A 23,347-nucleotide genomic window follows, 5' to 3' on the forward strand; every position below is an offset into this window, starting at 1 on the left:
TATTTAAAAAAAAATTTCTCTGCGTGTAGTGATTCTCAGTAGTCTATTGTGGAGTTTAAAGTTTTAATGCTAGATTCGTGTTATAACACTAAACATGGCCACATCGACCGCAACTAGGTTAAAGCCGGGTATAAATAAACGGTATAAATCAAATCAGAAGACGGCCACAAGTATTTATTAAAATTATAAATGTTACTTGGGTTAGAGGGCTATGAACCATATCGCGAATGGATCAACCAAATGGAAATGATTTGCTTCAATGTTTGGCTAAAATTTTGTATTTCAAACACGTAATTATATAGAACTAAAAGTACGACCTATTTCAAAACAGGCAGGCGAAATATTACTTAGGTTAGTGATTTGTTCGGTACAGAAAATAAAATGATTGACTTTATGATAAACTTTATAGCAAACATTATCAGTTTTATTATAATGTAAACAAAGTTATCATTTTCCGACCTTTAATAACCTGGTTCCCTGGAAGGTTAATTATCTCAGTCTTTTATATTGTCTGGTGATTGGACAAGGTTTTACCGATGTTTTATTGTAGAATACTGGGCTAAGTTAATTAACTTATTTGATCGTATTAGGCAAAACATTGATTCCAGAAATTGTCCATGGTATGGTAAAGATGATGCTGAACGCCGCTTAGTCCATGAGCCTCGTCAGGATAGCTCTTAAAACACATAAATTCAATAAGTAAGAACGCCAATTCAAATCTCAGAATCTTCGAATACATACCATTTGGTCGAATTCTATATTTTCTTTCACCAGAGCACGCACAAACACCATAGCGTTTTGGTAGTGCACATTATCATCGGCATTTCCATGGATCAACAAGAATAGGTGGTTCTTCATTCCATTCACATACTGACTGACGTCACTTTTGTTGTATCCAACTAGATTGTCGTCCACTCGTGGAAGCCCCATGTATCGCTCCGTATAAATAGAATCTAGAATGATAGAATAGCAGTACGGTAAGCAAGTTCAAAACGTATATTACTACTATTCGTACCATAAAACATCCACGATGTAACAGGAGCAACGGATATTCCACATTTAAATGTCTGCTCTGTATCTTTTTCCAGTGTCATTGAAGTCACATATCCTCCGTAACTCCAACCCCATATACCAGTCCGATTTCGATCAATGAAATTGTAGTTGGCTTGAAGATATTGCGTCACATGAATTTGATCTTCGACCTCATACGACCCCAACTGGTTATTGATCGTGAACAGAAAGTTATAACCTTGATTGCCAGTTCCGCGTCCATCAATTTGACAGTAAATAGTATTTTTCGTTGTAGTCAAATAGCTACCGAATCCAATGCTGAAACTGTCGGAAACTCGAACAGAGTTGGGTCCACCGTATACCTGAACAATCATCGGATACTGCTCTTTATTATTCTGAAGATTCTCAAAATCTATTTGTGGAGGAAGATAGAGTCGGACGGATGCGTAATAACCATCGTTTCCCACTGGGACTTTAAGATACCGAATCTTCGTTTTTTTGTAACTACTTAATTTCTCGCGAAGTTCCTCATTTAACTGCCAATCCTTGATTAGTTGTAAACCTTTCGTTTGGAAAATCTGTGTGTATGAAGGGGTCGGACCAGAGCATGTCGCAGCGAAATATGAGAATCCGGGACTTAGCAAAATGCTGGCATAGTTGCAGGCAGCATCATTCTCAAGTTTGTCCTTGAGTAATGAACACGTGATACATTCTCCATTTCGATAAACATGTTGATGATGTGGTGTATCGGATGCAACAGCTGTGTAGTATAAATCATCATTTGTCTCGTCGAATCCATTGATACCGATAACAGTGAATTTATCGGGTGATGCATAACTCTGCAACCCACCAGCAAGCTTCCAAACTTTTCGCCAACCATTATTATTTCCCAGAAAAAAACATAGATCACCAGACGAAGTACATTTGGGAGTAGCAAGATCATACCATCCCGTTGGTTCATTTATACCAGCAAGCTATGGGAAAAATGTTAAACAGTGAACGACTATTGATACTTCAGTTCATACTTCGGAACATTTCAAGGGCTGTATACTACATCGCTGATAGGTTGCCACATTTTGTCTACGGTTAGTCCATATCACTCCCAAATCTCGATTTATCCAGTTGACTGTTCCTAAGATATGGTCATCTCCAACAATTTCAGTTGGTGCTGGTATATCAATCCAGATACGTTGATTTGCCTTTAAATCCATGACCTTGAGATGGACTCTTGGATTAGTATTGTTGGCCTTGGGGTACCTAATGGTGTACTCTTCGGGATATTGACGCTCCGAATCCTCGGGATCGCCGTATACATGATATGTAAACTCTTCAACCTCAGTATCATCAAAACTAGCCATTGCAATATGGGTGCCATCATTCGAAAACCACAGAGTTGCATCCGTTCCAAAAACTTCCTCTAATAATTGAAAAATCGGAATGCAAACCATTTCTGTTTATTTTCAATAACCTACCTTCATATACCCAATCAGGAACACCATTGTAGATAACTCCGGACACACCATCCTGTGTAAGTGCAATTTCGTCAGTGCTTAGTAGGTCCGACCGGTAGTAAACATTGTTATTTTTCACATAGATCAAAGATTGTCCATTCGGATCCAACACGCAGATAGACACCTCATCTGCGTTAGCGACATCGTATGAAGTTCTGAAAAGAAATTTGAACAATAAATCCATTGTTTTGCAAAAGAAGTTATTTGCGTACCCAGTCTTAGTATCCAGCACTGTATATCGAGACAGAGTCGAATGACGGAAAACTGTTCTAACTGCATAGCGAATCAATACCTTTTCAAAATCCGGTTTTATAAATTGAACTGATGCCCCTGGCCATTTGGACTAAAATTAAGAATACACACTCAATTTATCATTCAATACCATCAAATGTGATCAGATATTACCAAGTCTTGGGATTCTAGAAGAACACTTTCTGTTTCGCTTTCCACGTCATGTTTGATATAGTTTCCATCAGAATTACGGTACATTAACTCATTATCTGTGAAAACGAACGCATGTAATCATTGTTCTTTGCAATGGCAAGATTTGATGATGAACCTGTTATCCAACTGGCCCCAAACCATTTCTGAGTAAACTGATACGCAAGAATTTCCTTAAGAGAGAAGTCTTTCAATGAACCTTGCTTAGAATCTGTTGGAGCAGCTCCTACAGAAGTCAGTACTATTCCGATTATGAATACAGAGATCTTCATTTTTTTGCAAAAACATAAAAATACAGACACGTGATTTGCTATTATTCTACCAAACTACTAACTCTGCCAGAATACAGCAAACTGACGATACGACGACGTTGATCTTTAGCTTACCATATAATGTGCTTGTTATCTAAGAGCAGATACGAATAAGACATATTGTTTCTAAGGTTTCCACAGATAATGCCAATCGAAAACAACAATAGATAAAGGCAATTGGAAACGATTAAAAACTAAATGAGTTTAGTTACTAGAACATTATGGGGTATGCGAACCCATGTTTGTCCCAGTACCTTTAATCGTTATATCTATTGAAACCATTCGTGAACAACTGCTGAAGGGCGAATTGTATTTTCTGTTGAATACGTTAGTCGAAGAGATAGGATGAAAATAAATGCTTTTTGATCCGAAGTCCTAATAGCTAAATACATGTGAACCGTAATCAGTAAAATAAAGAACGATTAATTTAATATCTGGACGTATGAAATCAATTCTATCTTGGAATTTGTTTTAGGAAAATAAACGTTGTGCTGGCAAATTAACACAATTTTCAGAATAGGGGGAGCAGGTGTACGGATTGTTAGTGTCTGTAGAATCATAAAACAAGACTTTTACACATATGAATCGGCAGGGAAGTATGTTCAAACAGAAGATAAAGCTTTGCATAGAAATACTGTAACCTGAATTCGTTTTGCTTGTAAAGTGGAGCATTGTTGAGTGAGTTTAGATCCTTTTTGATCAATGGAGTCAATGGAATTTAATGTGTGTACGACATTTAACGGTTATGTACGATTCAGACGATCCGTCTCCTTCCGTCACAGTCAACCTCCGTCACTGTCACCATCAACATTAATTACATACATTCTTATGGAGACATTCATACGTAACTGTCGTGATTGTAAATATTTAATTTGATAATTTATAAGAATGAATTTATTTTCAGTGTACAAATTTACACTTTCCTAAATCTTGACGAAGGTCAAGATTACTCAGTGTGCAAATGTACACTTTCCTTAATCTTGACGAAGGTCAAGATTACTTCGCTTTAACTAATACAGATAAGAGAAGTGTCAGACGAATGAAAATACACTAAAGTACGAGAAGGGTTTATTCTTACTTGTACCTTTGAACTTTAAACAAGTGCTTCTGCTTACTGGAAAGAAATCCCTTTTGCTGAATATCAGATTGTTTCTAGGTGAGTTGGGAAATATATATACACTGACGGAAATCTTCTTCAGTTTCCCGGACTATAAGGAAGATTTGAAATACGACGGTAAAGTAAATATATCACAACTGGCGACGAGGAAAACTAACTTTTCTCACTAATTGTGGGGTAATTTATTTCTAAAATAATCACGTGGAATCATTCGGAAGTGTTTGGAGATGGCTTCGTGGACGCCATTGTGAATTTTAATTATTCAATAAGGGATAAAGCCATCCGATTTTTTCAACAATACCATTTTGTTTGGTGGCATTGATTGTTTGAAACAAAAGATACCTTTGTTTGACACATGTAATAAGAGTGTTTTTTTTCTTTTAACATAGGTGTAAATTTTGGTGGGACAACGATCGCCAAAGGGTGATAGCTGCGTGAGTTTATTGACTTAATACGAATATAAGATTGATTTCAAGGAAAGCAATAAAAGGATTCTAATAGTAGGCAGCTAATTGGCTAGAGACGTTTTTTTGCGGGTTTTGTTGGCAAGCAAGGTAAGCCATTTTAATATTTTTATTAAATAGTTTTTTTTGGCATGGCTCAAATGAGCATTACAATTGAACCCTATAGAGAGGGTAGTTCGTTTACCGATTGGTCGGAGAGACTGGATTACTTTTTTGTAGTCAATCATGTTCCGGAGGACTCCAGAAAAGCCCATTTTATTGCTTTGTCTGGACCTGCCGTGTACACGGAGTTAAAATTACTTTTTCCGAATGGAAAATTAACGACCGCAACATATGCGGAGATAATAGAAAAACTGAAGGCAAGGTTTGATAAAGCCGAGTCTGATTTGATTCAGCGATTGAAATTTAACAACAGAGTGCAATTGCCAAACGAGACAATTGAAGATTTTGTTTTGGCTCTAAAATTACAGGCAGAATTCTGCTCATTCGGAAATTTTAAAGATTCGGCAATTATAGATAGAATTATCTCTGGTGTGCGCGATCCTGTGTTAAGAAAACATTTGATAAATGAAGGAAATATTACTTTAGAGGCAACTGAAAAATTTCTAACTACATGGGAAATGGCCGATACGAACGCTAAAAGTTTTGGTAGTAATACGAAAAATGAATCGCTCCATGTACAGTTTGGTCAAGCCCATGATCAAGTAGCATCCGTGCTGTCTTCCACAAAAAGGGGTGGTTATCAAATGAATAAATTGGTCAAAGCATATGAATTGGCACAAAAAAACAATTCACCCATTCAAAAAGGCAGTGTAAAAGATAGACTTGGTTACGAGTTTAAAAATAAATTTCCCTATTTTTCGGATAGCCGGGGTGATTCTGGTGATTGGCGTAGGAATCGGTTTCGCAGGCGCCCGGATTATTCTTCTCTCATATGTGACTTCTGCGGTGTCAAAGGACACATCAAGAAAAAATGTTTCAAATTGCGAAACATGCAACGTGGTTCCGTTAAATTCGTAGATGACGAACAGCAACTTGGACCAAGCAGTGTTCACGAATTATATAACGCATTTAGTCAGATGCAGACCGAGGATTGCGGCAGCGACGAGGAGGAAGATCGTGATAAAGGTAATTTACATTGCATGCAAATTTCTTCAATTAATAATATTAGTGACCCGTGTTTGATAAATGTAAATTTGGAGAATGTTCCTTTACAAATGGAAATAGATAGTGGCTCATCGGTATCAATTATGTGTAAATCTCAATATTTTTCTGTTTTTTCAAACCCCCTTTCAAGGTGTCAAAAAAAATTGTTTGTTGTTAATGGGGCCAATTTAAAAATTGAAGGTGAAGCAAGTATTTCAGTACGAATTAATGATAAGGAGACAAAGTTAAAATTACTAATACTAGATTACGATAATAATTTTATTCCTTTATTAGGACGAGACTGGTTGGACGTTTTTTACCCCGACTGGAGGAAAAATTTTACAAATATGGGACGAATAAATAACGTGAATGTTTTGAATAAAAATGAAATTATTAGTGATATAAAAAAAATTTAATAATGTGTTTATAAAGGATTTTTCTTCGCCCATTGTGGGATTTGAGGCGGATTTAGTTATGAGAGAAGAGTGGCCAATTTTCAGAAAAGCTTATGACGTGCCATATCGTTTGCGAGAAAAAGTTTTAGAATATTTGAATAAGTTAGAATCTGAAAAAGTCATTACTCCTATCAAGACCAGCGAATGGGCATCTCCTGTTGTCGTGGTCATGAAAAGGAATAATGACATCAGGCTAGTTATCGATTGTAAGGTTTCTATAAACAAATCACTTATTGCGAATACTTACCCTTTACCAGTAGCCCAGGATTTATTCGCCGGATTGGCAGGCTGCAAAATTTTCTGTGCCCTTGATCTAGAAGGAGCCTATACACAATTGTCTTTGTCAAAGAGGTCTAGAAGATTTATGGTTATAAATACGATAAAAGGTTTATATACCTATAACCGGCTCCTGTGCATTTTATAACTATTAATCGGAAACGGAATCACCCAGAGCGGTACACTTCTTACCTGTAAGGTTGTTCGTGGTGAAATGTGCAAAGCAATTCTGTTACAGCTCGCTTGACCTGGTGCAATGATGTCTACCGCAATTTGTCATGGCATACTATACATTAGTTATTATAAACTCGTTTGCACCCACACATCCACCCTCTTCTCAAAAAAAAAATGAAATACTAGTTCTCTTAGCTTTACTTCTAATAAATCAAAATAAAAACAAATAAAATAATCTTATAGGTCGATATACGAGAACTTATGTCAGAGAAGGAATAACGTTTCTGTGTAATCATACAGTTTCACTCAAGTTTTCAGATTTTTCGCAATGCACAGATTTTTTTTTAACCTTTGGCATCCCTGGGTGTATCGAGTGGTATATCGCTCGGATCCACGATGTAGAATTAACACTGCACACTTCGGAAAAATCCTGTGATTTTATATCTTATCAAATGCACATAAATGGAGCAATTTTACGTGCAAGAACATTCAATATTATACCTAAAATTCCATGACATGAAATTCATTGAAATAAAAAGAAGGTTATGATTGCGACCGCTGTGACTTGAACTGAGAATAATCGGATTACAAAGTACGTCCATTGATCGACTGAGCAACAGAAGAACACATCTGTATTCATACAGTCTAACCCGCTAGCCGAATGCACACTACAATCAAACTAGTAAAATTCATGCACTACAATCAAACTAGTAAAATATTAAGCCATTATTTGGAGGCCGCAGAACAAGCCCAAACCAAACGATTTCTTGGTCCATCGTCTAACAGAAGGCCTCCAAGCCCTTGGTGGGACAAAGAGTGCTCAGGTGCTAAACACGCGAAAAAAAAATGCTTTCAAAACGTTTTTAAAACGAGGATGAGGAACTCTTCAGAACTTTGAAAAATTCTTGTTTTAGAAACCAAGTACAAGAACATACTTCGAGCCAAGAAATGCAGCTATTGGAGACATTTTGTCGAAGGTTTGTCAATACGACCAGTCGAATGAGGAATCGTTACGTAGGACATGAGAGTGAGGAATACTCGAACAGATGGATATTTGATTTTGCTTCTGTCCGCTCCTCTATAATTGTTACGTAAATGACATTGACAGCTAACCCCATGTACACTAAGACAACTGCAAAAACCATTGCAAGATACCTTAGATCACTTGTCCGTTTGGGCTGTTCATCTGGGTATCGAATTCTCTGCGGAAAAAAAAGGAGCTGGTCGTATTTTCAAGAAAGCATGATCCCGCGCAGCTTCAGCTTCATATGATGGGAAGAATTATCCAACAGGTTTTGACTTTCAAATACCTCGGAGTGTGGTTTGATTCCAAATGCACGTGGGGAGGACACATTAAGTATCTGATAACAAAATGCCAACAAAAAGTAAATTTTCTTCGAAAAAAAAACAGGATTTTGGTGGGGTGCTCATCCGCAAGATCTAATAAAATTGTATGAAACATCGATACTTTCAGTGATGGAATATGGATGCGTTTGTTTTCGTTCCCCTGCAAACTCTCATATTATCAAACTTGAGCGAATTCAGTACCGTTGTTTGCGAATTGCCTTAGGCTGGATGCATTCGACACATACAATGAGTCTTGAAGTTCTGGCGGGAGTTCGTCCATTGAAAGATCGTTTTTAGGAGCTTTCATCGCGACTGCTAATAGCATGTGAGGTACTGAATCCCTTAGTTATTAATAACTTCGAAAGGCTAGTTGAGTTTCAATCTCAAACAAGATTCATGACAGTATATTTTATCCATATGTTACAGGAAATCGACACTTCAAGATATATTCCTATCCGTCACAGCCTCCTAAATGTCCCTGACTCAACTTAATTTTTCGACACATCCATGCAGCGTGGAATTCCGGAACACATACGCTCGATGGAAATCCCAAAAATATTTTCAAGTAAGTTCAGTCCTATTGACTCTGAGAAAATGTTTTACACGGACGGATCGCGAATTGAAAAAGCGACAGGGTTTGGTATGTTCAACAATAATGTTTCGGCCTCATTTAGGCTTCAAGAACCTGCATCTGTTTATATAGCAGAGTTAGCAGCAGTTCATTATAGTTTGAGTGTAATCGTCACATTATCTCCAAACCATTATTTTCTTTTCACAGATAGTCTGAGTGCAATTGAAGCCATTCGCTCAAACGCTGCTGGCAAAAATGAATCATTTTTCTTGGGCAAAATAAAACAGTGTCTGAACGACATATTGAATAATAATTATCAAATCACTTTAGTTTTGGCTCCCGGTTCATTGTTCCATTCTAGGCAATGAAAGAGTTTGTCCAAACGTGGTGCTTTTGAGGGTGAAACTCATGAGAGACCAATTGCTTTCAACGAATTATATAGCGCGTCCCGCCAAAGAACACTTGCCAGCAAGCTTCTTGGGATATAGATTATCTGGGTCGGTGGATGCACTCAATTATTCCTAAAATATCGACATGGTTCAGGGGACTGAACTTGAGTAGGGACTTCATTCGTGTGATATCCAGACTCATGTCCAATCACTACACATCTCCTTCGAATTGGACTTTCCTAGACTAATCATTGTGCTTATGGCGAAGGTTATCGCGATATTGATCATGTCGTTTGGACGTGCGTGGAGTATCGTGATGTCAGATCTCAACTAATAAATTTCTTGCGTACCCAAGGTAGACTATCCAATGTCCCAGTAATAGTAAATCGCTTGATAAAAACATACTAATATGATATTCGAAATGTATTACGTTTAAAGTACTATGTATTGTGGATGCCACGGCGAAGAAAAACTTAAGCATATTGCCTATTAAATAAACGTACTTATGGAAAAAAAATTAAGCCATTACAAATGAAATTTCCCAGGTCTTTATGAGTACACCTGTAAAATACAATTTTTTTTTTGTGTGTGGTGTATCATGATGGCGAAGCGAAACTCCTACATTAATTGTTTGTACATTTTCTAAATCATTGTCAACATGTTTTCGAGTTCGATTTCACTACCTGAAGCATAACATGCTCAAATTGCACGGCGTTACTGAAATCGTTGACTCCTCGTCAGTCTGATCAACAGATGCGTCAAATGTCGTCTGATTCTCTGCATTGCTCGTACCGCTGACCCATCGGACATATTTTCCGTTATTCTCCATATATCTTGCTTTTAACACTTTTTTTTGTGGTCTGGAATTGCACGCAAAAATATGCGCGTAAGATTACTTACGAAGCAAATGTGCGCGATCTCAAAATCCGCTTTGCAATGCACGATTATTCAAATCCGCTTTTTTTTTTATTTGCACGGCCACGTTGCCTGCTTCCTTTTGTGCGCGACGTTTCCGGTCCGCTTATTTAAATTTAAATATTTGCGCGACCTTCCTGGTCCGCTCTGTGATGCGCGATTTCGAGAATCCGCCATTTTTATTAAAATTGCGCGACCTTCCTGGTCCGCTTATAATGCGCGACCATAGTGATCCGCTTTTTCATTCATTTCATTTTCTCTTCGGCCATTTTCGTTTCACAATTGAACGAGAAAATCTGCGTACCAGATAGTACGATTGTAGCCGAATATTGGTATATATTTTGAGTTGCCCAATCGGACATATTTTCCGTCGTTTGCCATATTACTTTAGTTTAACGCCTTTTTGTGGTCTGGAATTATACACAAAAATATATGCGTGAGATAACTTATAACTGAAATGTACGCGATCTAACGATCCGCTTTACGATGCGCGATTATTGAAAATCCGCTCATTAATTTTCTTATTTTTTTTCATTTGCACGGCCACGTTGCCTGCTCCCTTTATGCGCGACGTTTTCGGTTCGCTCTTTATATTTAAATATTTGCGCGACCTTCCAGATCCGCTATTTGATGCGCGATTTTATGAATCCGCCTTTTTCAATTAAAAAAAATCGTCAACATTTTTTTTAATGTATTTTAATGCGCGACCTTCTTGGTCCGCTTTGATGCGCGACCTTCCTGGTCCGCTTTGATGCGCGACCTTCCTGGTCCGCTTATAATGCGCGACCTTCTTGGTCCGCTTATGATGCGCGACCTTCCTGGTCCGCTTATGATGCGCGACCATAATGATCCGCTTGTTCCAGTTATTTTCAACGTTACGTAATCTCCACCGACGCTTCTTTTTTTTTCATTTGAAAATGAAAATCTTTGTGCCAAATATTTGAATAATTTTCTGTTGCTTTAGGTGATTCCGTTTCCGTTTTGAATAACTATGCTATTTGAATTGCAACTCCTGGCAGGATCGCCATTGTGCATTTTATAACTATTAATCGGAAACGGAATCACCCAGAGCGGTACACTTCTTACCTGTAAGGTTGTTCGTGGTGAAATGTGCAAAGCAATTCTGTTACAGCTCGCTTGACCTGGTGCAATGATGTCTACCGCAATTTGTCATGGCATACTATACATTAGTTATTATAAACTCGTTTGCACCCACACAGCTCCCTCAAGGAGCATCTTCTAGTGCCTCAATTTTTCAGCAGGTTATGGATCAGATCCTAAAAGGTATTGATAATGTGTTTTGTTATTTGGATGACGTTTTAGTGGCTGGAAAAGATATGGATGATTGTTTGAATAAATTGGAGTTGGTATTGACAAGATTGTCAGCCAGCAATATTAAAGTAAATTGGGAAAAATGCAAGTTTTTTGTATCAGAGTTGCCATATTTAGGCCATTTGATTAGTGACAAAGGTTTATTGCCGTGTCAAGACAAGATTGCAACTATAAAAGAGGCCAAGGCGCCAAGGAATGTGACTGAATTGAAATCGTTTTTAGGGTTGATTAATTATTACAATAAATTTATACCGCATTTGTCATCTAAACTATTTTATTTATACAACCTTCTGAAAAATGGTGCTAGTTATATTTGGGATAAAAATTGTGAAAAGGCTTTTGTGGAGAGCAAGAATTCTCTAACTCAAACTACATTTTTGGAATATTACGATATAAATAAACCGATAGTAGTTGTTTCGGATGCGTCGGGCACTGGCCTTGGAGGAGTAATTGCTCATATAATAGAAGGAGTGGAAAAACCAATATGGTTTACTTCCTTTTCTTTGAATTCCGCACAAAAAAAATACCCCATCCTGCATTTAGAAGCTTTGGCATTGGTTGCCACCATAAAAAAATTTCACAAATTCCTTTATGGGAATAAGTTTGTAGTTTTCACAGATCACAAGCCTTTAGTAGGCATTTTTGGGAAAGAGGGTAAACATTCTATATACGTCACAAGGCTACAACGATATATTTTAGAACTCGCCATCTATGATTTCGATATCCATTACAGACCGTCATCAAAAATGGGAAATGCGGACTTTTGTTCTAGATTTCCTTTGGAACATGTGGTCCCAAAAGATTGGGATAAAAGTTGGGTAAATAGTATAAACTTTGGTAAAGAAATCCCTATAGATTCAATGGAAATTGCAAAATGCACAAAAGAGGATGAATTTCTACAGAGAATAATTTATTTTATGACGAATGGTTGGCCGAAAAATCTTGACAGACGTTTTGTCAACGTTTTCTCTAACCAACAAGAGTTAGATTTAGTGGATGGCTGTTTATTATATCAAGATAGGGTGGTGATACCACAGAAATTGCAGGGTGGCACCCTAAAACTTTTACATGCAAACCATTCTGGTATTGTTAGGATGAAACAGCTGGCTAGACGTTTATTGTATTGGTTCGGGATAAATTCAGATATTGAAAAATATGTGGCAGGTTGCGATATTTGTAACAGTATGGCCATAGTACATAAGCCTCAAATAACATCAGGTTGGACACCAACAACGAAACCGTTTAGCAGGATACATATAGACTTCTTTCATTTTGCACATCACACCTTTTTGCTAATAGTTGATAGTTACTCTAAGTGGGTAGAAGTGGAGATGATGAGAAAAGGTACTGACTGTGCTAAAGTATTGAAGAAACTTGTAGCATTCTTTGCTCGTTTCGGTCTTCCAGATATTTTGGTATCGGACGGGGGCCCTCCGTTTAATTCCTTTTCATTTGTTGATTTTCTGCAAGGGCAAGGCATAAAAGTTCTCAAAAGCCCACCTTATCACCCTCCTAGTAATGGGCAGGCAGAAAGGTTGGTAAGGACAGTGAAAGAGGTGTTAAAAAAGTTCTTAATGGAACCTGACTTTGCAAATATGGACTTGGAAGACCTTATAAGTTTATTTCTAATAAATTATAGGAACAACTGTTTAGCGAAAGATGGCAAGTTTCCATCGGAAAAGATTTTTTCATTTTCGCCAAAGACTTTAATGGATCTTATGCATCCGAAGCGACATTATAAGTATAGTTTGATGACGTCAACAAATCCTGCCAATGATGTTAAATCCCAAGGGATTCAAAATAAAATTGAAAATGATCCTTTAGATAGTCTGACGGCAGGTGATATACTTTGGTATAAGAATCATAACCCTCAAAATCAGTTTAGATGGATGAAAGCTATTTTTTTAAAAAAGTTCTCTCAAAATACTTTTCAGGTTGCTATTGGAAACGTAACAACCATGGCACATCGGACGCAACTGCGCCGGGATCATGTAATTGAATCGGCACGACCAAATGTTGCAGTGTCGCTGCCGATATCAGGCGGGACTACCCGCGGTAGTGAAGATGAAGAACCATTTGAAGGATATCCGGACACCGAACTGAGAAAACGGATACGAAGAAAACGCAAACACGTCGGGGACGAGTCGATCAATGTCGAGACAAGACGTTCAAAAAGAGTTCGTTTGGCCAAAGCCAAGGAGGATTTTATATATTGGTGAAGCTTATTGAGCTATCGAATATATAGTGAATAATGTATGAATTAAAAGAGGTATGAATAATTTTGATTATATATATATATAGAAAAAAAACAAGCTTTTGTAAAAGGGAAGAGCTGTCGTGATTGTAAATATTTAATTTGATAATTTATAAGAATGAATTTATTTTCAGTGTACAAATTTACACTTTCCTAAATCTTGACGAAGGTCAAGATTACTCAGTGTGCAAATGTACACTTTCCTTAATCTTGGCGAAGGTCAAGATTACTTCGCTTTAACTAATACAGATAAGAGAAGTATCAGACGAATGAAAATACACTAAAGTACGAGAAGGGTTTATTCGTACTTGTACCTTTGAACTTTAAACAAGTGCTTCTGCTTACTGGAAAGAAATCCCTTTTGCTGAATATCAGATTGTTTCTAGGTGAGTTGGGAAATATATATACACTGACGGAAATCTTCTTCAGTTTCCCGGACTATAAGGAAGATTGGAAATACGACGGTAAAGTAAATATATCACAGTAACGTCATCGTCACGGAACGTCTTGACGGACGGAGCGTGTGAACGTTCCGGTAAAGAAAGTGTTAAACTTATTTTGATGGAAGATGACGTTCCGGTGACGGAAGGAGACGGATCGTCTGAATCGTACATTATTCAGCAGTAATCACTAAGTAGCAACTCGCCTTCAGAGGCGCTTCGAGGAGCCCAGCATTTATGAGTTCTTGTATTCCAGCTTGCAAAAAATGGTAATTCATGCATGCGAAATCGTACGCAACAGCTGATTTTTAACGAACTTTCATTCGTATGCTTTGCACGTTTTTTTTTTTTTTAATTTTTTATAAGCTTAAACGTCTGTTCTCTGTGGTGATAGTCCCTGGCTGGCGGCTCAATGCAAACGACTCTGTTCATACAAGCCAGTTCTATTGAAACAAAATGGTCGAATTCCGCAATAGGAATGTACGTACCCACTGAGAAACCGAAAAGATTTTGTTGTGCGTTTGTTGAGCGGCATACTGAACGGAACACTTATTCAATTTATTGAAACGGTTTGTCGTTTTTCTTTATACAAAAATAAAGTGAAAATTGTGTGTCTTCACCATTTAAAAAGAAAATGTGTTGTTATTCTTTCCATAGTAGAAATATTCTACAGGTATGGAGTGATTCTGCCGAATCCGATGAACGGAAAAAATGGTGCGCGATTCAATGGATTCAATTTCAAAATCGGCAAACGAAAGTCTCGAAACGGCCTTCCGTTGGTCGATTCATTGGACATTGGTAAAAACAATTAAATTTCAATAAAACTGATTATGATGAAATGTGTATTCAAAATCGTATTTCATTGAAGCAATATGACATCGATATTATGCATAAATTCTTTAAAAGATTATTTTCGTTAGATTGGTTAAAACAAAACACTTAACTATCAATAAATGGTTTAATTTTTTAAGAAGAGCTGTAAATACGAGATGTTTAGAAATAAAAACAAGTTTTTATTTAATCGTTTGAAATGTCAGTTTAGACGTTGCATTCTGATGCAATGGTGCGAAGTGTTTTGCAAATAGCATTAACTTGACGTCTGCAAAGCGGTTTATGTTGAACAGGTGGGTGACATTTGCAGCTCAACATAAACTGCTATTGTACTTATAAGTCGAAGACGAAACATAAATAAAAGTAATTAAGTTTGTTAAATTTGAGTAAACTTTCTCGCTGAACAGCAAAAGCTTATGCCTACAGCCACTTACACTTTCTTTAGAAACATTCAAATCTGTTTCCCGTAAAAACGCAATAATTTTGCTATGATTGAATTTATTAATGTATAATACTTATTAATCCTGCTCCACGATTGATTCTGGGGGATTTAAATTCGCACGGAATGATGTGGGGTTCCGTTTACAATGATAGCAGATCATCTTTAATACAAAACATTTGTGACAATTTTAGCATGACGGTATTAAATATGGGTAGCATGACACGGACCCCAAGACCTCCTGCACGCCCAAGTGCATTAGATCTATCTCTTTGCTCAACATCAATTCGACTAGATTGCACCTGGAAAATATTGCCTGATTTACACGGTAGCGATCATTTACCAATCATCATCTCAATTAGCTGTAACAAATGTATTGCTAATTCAGCTAGTATTCCATATGATTTGACAAAAAATATCGACTGGATTAAATACCAAAGTAGAATCTCTAGTATTTTGAATTCAATTGAAGAGCTCCCTCCACTTGAAGAATATGACTTCCTCATTTGTTCGATTCTGGAGGCAGCAGAACAATCCCAAACTAAACGCTTTCCTGGGCCAACGACTAACAGAAGGCCTCCCAACCCCTGGTGGGACAAAGAGTGCTCAGAGGCTAAACTCGCAAAACAAAATGCTTGCAAGACGTTTCTAAAACGGGGAGGAGGAACTCCTCAGAATTTTGAAAAACTTATGGTTTTAGAAACCAAGTACAAGAGCATACTTCGAGCCAAAAAATGTAGCTATTGGAGACATTTTGTCGAAGGTTTGTCAAGAGAAACCTCAATGAGCACTCTTTGGAATACGGCCAGACGAATGAGGAATCGTAACGTGGGCAATGAGAGTGATGAATACTCGAACCGATGGATATTTGACTTTGCTAGGAAAGTTTGCCCAGATTCTGTTCCTACACAAAGCATTATACGGGAATCTCCTCCAAATAATGGTTTTATTAATAACCCATTTTCAATGATGGAATTTTCTATAGCACTCTTGTCTTGTAACAATAACGCCCCTGGGTTGGACAGAATTAAATTCAACTTGGTGAAGAATCTGCCCGACCTCGCAAAAAGACGTTTGTTGGAATTGTTCAACAAGTTTCTTGAGCAAAATATTGTTCCGCCTGACTGGAGACAAGTGAAAGTTATCGCCATTCAAAAGCCGGGGAAACCAGCTTCCAATCACAACTCATATAGACCCATTGCGATGTTGTCCTGCATCAGAAAATTGTTCGAAAAAATTATTCTACGACGTCTCGACACTTGGGTCGAGACGAACGGTTTGTTGTCAGATACTCAGTTTGGCTTCCGTAGAAATAAAGGGACGAATGATTGCCTTGCATTACTTTCGTCTGACATCCAAATTGCCTTCGCTCAAAAGCAACAAATGGCATCTGTATTTTTAGACATTAAAGGAGCATTTGATTCAGTTTCCATTGATGTTCTTTCAGATAAGCTCCACCAACATGGACTTCCAGCGGTTATAAATAATTATTTGCACAACCTTTTGTCAGAGAAGTGCATGTATTTTTCACATGGCGATTTGGCAATATTCAGAATTAGCTACATGGGTCTCCCGCAAGGCTCATGCCTCAGTCCGCTCCTCTATAATTTTTACGTGAATGACATTGACAGCTGTCTAGTAACCCCATGTACACTAAGGCAATTGGCAGATGATGGCGTGGTTTCAGTTACTGGGCCCAAAGCTATTGATCTGCATAAACCATTGCAAGATACCTTAGATAACTTGTCCGTTTGGGCTGTTCATCTTGGTATCGAATTCTCTGCGGAGAAAACAGAGTTAGTCGTCTTTTCAAGAAAGCATGATCCCGCGCAGCTTCAGCTCCATATGATGGGAAGAATGATCCAACAGGTTTTAACTTTTAAATACCTCGGGGTGTGGTTCGATTCCAAATGCACGTGGGGAGGACACATTAGGTATCTGATAACGAAATGCCAACAAAGAGTAAATTTTCTTCGAACAATAACAGGATCTTGGTGGGGTTCTCATCCGCAAGATCTAATAAAATTGTATCAAACAACGATACTTTCAGTGATGGAATATGGATGCGTTTGTTTTCGTTCCGCTGCAAACTCTCATATTATCAAACTTGAGCGAATTCAGTACCGTTGTTTGCGAATTGCCTTAGGCTGCATGCACTCGACACATACAATGAGTCTTGAAGTTCTGGCGGGAGTTCTTCCATTAAAAGATCGATTTTGGGAGCTTTCATCACGCCTGCTAATAAGATGTGAGGTGCTGAATCCCATGGTAATTAATAATTTCGAACGACTAGTCGAGCTTCGATCTCAAACAAAATTTATGACAGTATATTTTAACCATATGTCACAGGAAATCAACCCTTCAAGATATATTCCTATCCGTGTCAGCATCCTAAGTGCCCCTGACTCAACTTTATTTTTCGATACATCCATGCAGCGTGAAGTGCGTGGAATCCCGGATCATCTACGCTCGACGGAAATCCCAAAAATATTTTCAAGTAAGTTCAGGCATATTGACTCTGAGAAAATGTTTTACACGGACGGATCGCGAATTGAAGAAGCGACAGGGTTTGGTATGTTCAACAATAATGTTTCGGCCTCATTTAGGCTTCAAGAACCTGCATCTGTTTATATAGCAGAGCTAGCAGCAGTTCATTATAGTTTGAGCGTAATCGTCACATTATCTCCAAACCATTATTTCCTCTTCACAGATAGTCTGAGTGCAATTGAAGCCATTCGCTCAATCGCTGCTGGCAAAAATGAACCGTTTTTCTTGGGTAAAATAAAACAGTGTCTGAACCACATATTGAATAATAATTATCTAATCACTATAGTTTGGGTCCCGGCTCATTGCTCCATTCCAGGCAATGAAAGAGCCGATAATTTAGCCAAACGTGGTGCTATTGAGGGTGAAATTTATGAGCGACCGATTGCTTTCAACGAATTCTATAGTTCGACTCGCCAAAGAACACTTGCCAGCTGGCAAGCATCTTGGGATAGAGATGATCTGGGTCGGTGGATGCACTCAATTATTCCGAAAATATCGACAAAGGCATGGTTCAGGGGACTGGATGTGAGTAGGGATTTCATTCGTGTGATGTCCAGACTCATGTCCAATCACTACACGTTAGATGCACATCTCCTTCGAATTGGGCTCTCCGAGACTAATCATTGTGCTTGCGGAGAAGGTTATCGGGATATTGATCATGTCGTTTGGACATGCGTGGAGTATCGTGATGTCAGATCTCAACTAATAAATTCTCTGCGTACCCAAGGTAAACTATCCAATATCCCAGTTCGAGACATTCTTGCTTGTCGTGACCTTTCATACATGAAACTTATTTATCATTTCATAAAGAAAATTGGAGTTTCAATTTAATAAAGGCCCCTTTTAAGACTTAGTTCTGATCCCAGCTGCGTCCATGAGTTCAACCAATAGCTAAATTAGAATAAAAATTATGTAATGATACAAACAAACTCGAAACAGTTTATGAAATTATCAACAAAATGTCTGAAAATAACAGCTTATTTTATAATTTATAGAAGTTAATCGTTTGGTTCAAATAATATTTCCGAGTAGATTTCATAATTAATGACGAGTTACCTAAGATGATATTTAAGCTATAAGAGAATATGTTTTAATAAATTCAAAATGTTGTGACTATGTTAGAATTAAATTAGGATAAGAATATTATGTAAAAGTGATGCTACGGCGAAGAAAAACTTATGTAAACTGCCTTAAGAAATAAACGTATTTATGGGAAAAAAAACATACTTATTAAAAATTTGTCATCGAAACAGTAAATTTCAAAATAATTTTTTCAGCATATAAACTCGAAAGGATTTCGCATTTTTGCGATGATTCTGTCGCATCGCAGTCTTTGCTAATTATTAGTGATAAATACATTAGCGCTAATGTGAACATATGAAAGTGCGAGTAAAGCAAAAATGTGTAAAAATAGTTTTTTTCTGGAACCACTGGTAACGTAACGCTTTGAAATATTTCATCGACGAATCTGTTATCAATTCCTTCAACTTGACAAAATTTGTCTTATTTTAGTGTATTAGAAACAGAGATGCCAGGTTTACAGATTTGTATGTATTCTGCAGATTTCTTATGAGAGTTGCATATATATCAAGCGTTTTTTATAACGGCCAATAAGCCACCTGTCAACTTCCACTTTCGGCGATTTATGAGAAATAGAGTATTAAATCTAACACCAGACGAAACTGAAAACTTTTCTCTGCCGTTTACTATTATGACTTACTCTCAGCAAGTGCCGCGTCATTCGAAATTACTTTTCAAAGTGAATGTTGATGGATGGCTTATTGGCCGTTATAAAAGAAACGCGTGAAATAGAAGAGCTAAGGTTGGCATTTGTTCCTGGCATCCCTGACTGGTAATCAAACCAGCCAAACATTAAGCAAAGAGCAATGACAGACATGGTTGCCACATATACAGATTAATCTGCATTTTACAGATTTTTCAGATAAATTTGTGACCAAGATTCTGTATATGCAGATTTGCAGATTTTTGGCAAAAAATACAGATTTGTACAGATTTTTGATAGCGTGGATTAAAAATTGAATAAAGATCAAGTTAAAATATATTAAATAATGGTATTGATTATTTTTTCAAAGTGAAAACATTATCCTGATTGTGTGTTAATTCTAAGAAGAGGATAAAACTAAATATAAAAGAGTAAAGACAGTAAACACAGATGTTCTATCTGCTAATAAAAATTTGTTATTGCTTACTTTTATTTACAACTAGTGTAGCGTAATTGCTTATGCTTTCAAAAATTGCTTCCGATAAGATGAAAAGATGATGGCCTCGGCCATAACGTAAAGATTGCCAATTGATCAATCAGATTAAGTTTCACTTTCAGATTGGATTTCGAAAGTTTTTCGTCAAATCATTATTTCGAGAGGCTCCAACGCAAAAAAACAATTTCCAGCGTTTTTTCAATTACAAAATCATAAAATTCAGATTAAGAAAAGTTTTGGTTTCTTCAAATTTGGGTTCTAAAGACTTTTTCATTCCGTTGTGTTTCGATTTCTTATCACTTCTATATACAGATTTTCAATGCAGGTTTTTGAGCTCCCGATACAGATTTACAGATTTTTCTTCTGAAAAATGCAGATTTAAATGTGGCAACCCTGATGACAGAACCCTAAAGATACGTGGAAGCATAACAGTGTAAAAGTGTTGTGAAGAAGTTTTTCTTAAAATTAAGTATAATAACGATATCGATTAGTTTTTGTTTCAACACTAGATAAAAAACAGCATATTAACAATGGCTCCAACAAGAAAACCTAATGAAGGTTTACTAGCGCGAGTAAACTTTCCATTGTATGCGATTGAAATGCTAACCAGTCGACATGTCCTAGTTGCTGGCGGTGGTGGAGCCTCAAAGACGGGAGTTGCAAATGGATTTGTAAGTAATTTAATTATTTTAAAAACTTCCATATATATATTTGCTCGATGCAATGTCGTGCGCATCACGTGTCCAAATATATCGATCGTGCGTTTCCTAATGTTTAATTTTTTATGATGTAGGAAATATATGAGATATACCACAACGGTGAGAAATATGTGGCTGATGAGATAGTTCGTCACGAAACAGGCCCCACGGTTGTTATGAACTGCGCTATTCGGAATGACGAAAAACGTACTCTTCTGCTTGCCGGCCAAGAAAGCCACTGCCAGATGTATTTGGTGAATCCAATCATTAGTTCATCTGATGGAGAAATTGTTGGAGGAAAATCCGATTCCGCCGATGGTTTGCGAAAACGTAAAAATGTTTCCTATCAGTCTCAATCAAATGGACAGGTTGGTTCGCAAACAAATAACAAAAATCAGAATAATGAGAAAGATCGACTGCGAAAACAAATTAGATTCGAAATTAAAACGGGTGACTCAGTTCAGACAGATTTCACAGAATCAGAACCGTTACAAAGGGTAGTACGAATCAGTCCAAATGGACGAATTATGGCTACAGGGGGAATGGACGGTCATTTGAGATTATGGAATTTTCCTAAGATGACACTGCTGTCCGATATCTCAGCTCATACCAAGGAAATAGATGATTTGGATTTTAGTCCGGATAGCAAGTACATTGTGTCAATAGCGAAGGATGGTCTCGGAGTCATATGGTCTATCAATCCCGACAAGGAGTCTCGAAAGTTGACTTGGAATCCGCCAGAAGGAAGCCGTTACCTTTTCAAGCGCTGTCGATACGGACTCATCGAAGGTCAAAAAGATAAGCACAGATTGTTCACTTTAGCGAATCCATTTTCAAAGTCAGGGAAATCTAAAGGACTTCTTCAGCAATGGAATCCGGATTTGGGAAGGTTAACACGTGCAGTGGAAATTGACGAGTCACTTGCAGCTCTTGCCGTTCGCGATGATGGACGATTTGTCGCTGTCGGTACAATGTTCAGTGGTTCTGTTTCGATTTACATAGCATTTAGTCTGCAACGGGTACTGCACATTCCAAATGCGCATGCTATGTTTGTAACTGGCTTGGAGTTTCTACCGGTGACAAATTTTGATGGTCCTGCTGTGACGGGGGACACCGAAGCGGCGGTACTTTCTATCTCGGTGGATAATAGGGTTTGTGTGCACAGTTTGCAATATAGGCGTAAGTAAATAGTGTTAAGGTTACTAAACCATTGAGATTAATTTATTTTCTGTTGCAGATTCATTTCCGGCTTGGGTTGCAATTTTTGCAATTGTACTGATACTGTTTGTAACGTTCTGCTTCTGTTCATATATTGGGCTGTGAGAGAAGTTCATTGGTGTAAAAATACTGGTATTTGTTGTTATTGCATAGTTTCAAAAACTTCGGAGAATATAAAAGTAATTTTCAGGAACATATAATTATTCAACATATTAGACAACACGTATTATACGAAAAAAGCTTTTTGAAGTATGAAATTTTATTTATTAAACTATGTTAGTAAATTAAATGTAGCATTTATTTATTGTAAAATCAACAGACTAATATAAATAAGGTAGTCCGTGATCCTATCTATTGTTTATTATGTATTATGATTTTGAATGAATATCAGTACGTTTTGATGATAAACCGTACGAGTTAATGTGTAATTATAGCACCATGCATCTTAGCTGTTTCATTCGTTCCTAACAGAATGATTCAAGCGCTCTAATAAGCAAGGTCTTGGCATTACATTCCTTTTGTGGAATTTGGCCTTTCTGTTTCAACAGACTTCGCAGCCGATTCTTTAGTGTACAGAATCATTGCATGGCTAGTACTATGGATCCTACTGACACAAAGAATCCTTCCAGGTCGGGGCTCGAACATACGACAACTGGCTTGTAAGACCAGTGCCCTATGCATTGAACTGCCAACCCGGGAAGCGCTCTAAGGGTCTCGAATTCATCTTTCATACAGAGATTGAATTAGCTCGAACTTTTCGAACGCTTCATGCGATGCGGTTGATAAAAATCTTTCACCTGGTGGTCCGATTGAATGGAACTATAATAATAATAGCATTACTATTGTTTTCTGCTTAAATTTTATATGGGTAATTACACACCTTCGAAAATTTCATAATACCACCGAGGTGCAATATTCTTTCTGACGCCTAATATTGTTTAAGTCGATTTAGCCATCTCCGGAAAATTGAGTGGATAGAACAAAGTGCGAACCGGAAGCGTCAGTCATCTGATCTTCGAATTTTATTAACCCATTATAACCCAGGTGTTCTCCAATTGGAGTCAAATGAGGTGATACCTTAAATTCCATCATAGTTTGTGCCAAAGAGCTTGGGAAACGTGAAATTGCTATTTAAAATGTTTTATTATTGAAATTATCCTACGTATGATATTTCATACGCTGGGTCAATGCAGTATCAAATGAAAATATCAAAGGTTTTTTTGCGCCATATTTTTTAAACT

General features: G+C 37.4%; 2 protein-coding genes across 3 annotated transcripts; one reads left to right on the forward strand and one right to left on the reverse strand.

Annotated features, from left to right (window-relative positions):
* Positions 1-385: 385 nt before the first annotated feature.
* LOC131428143 (venom dipeptidyl peptidase 4) lies at positions 386-3,441 on the reverse strand. 2 transcript variants are annotated; one of them, XR_009229344.1, is made up of 9 exons: positions 3,082-3,441; positions 2,928-3,022; positions 2,735-2,865; positions 2,484-2,677; positions 2,037-2,428; positions 1,016-1,985; positions 742-953; positions 535-676; positions 386-477 (listed from the first exon to the last, which is right to left on the reverse strand). XR_009229344.1 is itself a non-coding variant. In XM_058591846.1 (8 exons), the coding sequence occupies exons 1-8, from the start codon at positions 3,233-3,235 to the stop codon at positions 587-589; spliced, it is 2,238 nt and encodes a 745-aa protein (XP_058447829.1). In that variant the 5' UTR covers positions 3,236-3,441; the 3' UTR covers positions 386-586. The 2 variants fall into 2 exon arrangements, 1 of the variants encoding a protein (XP_058447829.1); XM_058591846.1 differs by having other exon boundaries at positions 386-676.
* A 16,722-nt stretch (positions 3,442-20,163) lies between these two features.
* On the forward strand, positions 20,164-22,395 carry LOC131428159 (prolactin regulatory element-binding protein). The gene is made up of 3 exons (XM_058591865.1): positions 20,164-20,861; positions 20,984-22,067; positions 22,126-22,395. Exons 1-3 carry the CDS (start codon positions 20,721-20,723, stop codon positions 22,209-22,211), a joined length of 1,311 nt encoding a protein of 436 aa, XP_058447848.1. The 5' UTR covers positions 20,164-20,720; the 3' UTR covers positions 22,212-22,395.
* Positions 22,396-23,347: the final 952 nt, after the last annotated feature.

This window comes from Malaya genurostris, chromosome 2, assembly GCF_030247185.1.
Source record: "Malaya genurostris strain Urasoe2022 chromosome 2, Malgen_1.1, whole genome shotgun sequence".
In the NCBI taxonomy this organism is placed as follows: Eukaryota; Metazoa; Arthropoda; class Insecta; order Diptera; family Culicidae; genus Malaya; species Malaya genurostris.

Excerpts from the sequence above, each read along its gene's own strand:
- LOC131428159 (XM_058591865.1), top strand. The coding sequence starts at position 20,721 with ATGGCTCCAACAAGAAAACCTAATGAAGGTTTACTAGCGCGAGTAAAC. Across the intron at positions 20,862-20,983 it reads CGGGAGTTGCAAATGGATTT|GAAATATATGAGATATACCA; the intron begins GTAAGTAATTTA and ends TTTATGATGTAG. Across the intron at positions 22,068-22,125 it reads GCACAGTTTGCAATATAGGC|ATTCATTTCCGGCTTGGGTT; the intron begins GTAAGTAAATAG and ends TTTCTGTTGCAG.
- LOC131428143 (XM_058591846.1), bottom strand. The coding sequence starts at position 3,235 with ATGAAGATCTCTGTATTCATAATCGGAATAGTACTGACTTCTGTAGGA. Across the intron at positions 2,866-2,927 it reads TTCTAGAATCCCAAGACTTG|TCCAAATGGCCAGGGGCATC; the intron begins GTAATATCTGAT and ends TCTTAATTTTAG. Across the intron at positions 2,429-2,483 it reads TCCTGATTGGGTATATGAAG|AGGAAGTTTTTGGAACGGAT; the intron begins GTAGGTTATTGA and ends TTCAATTATTAG.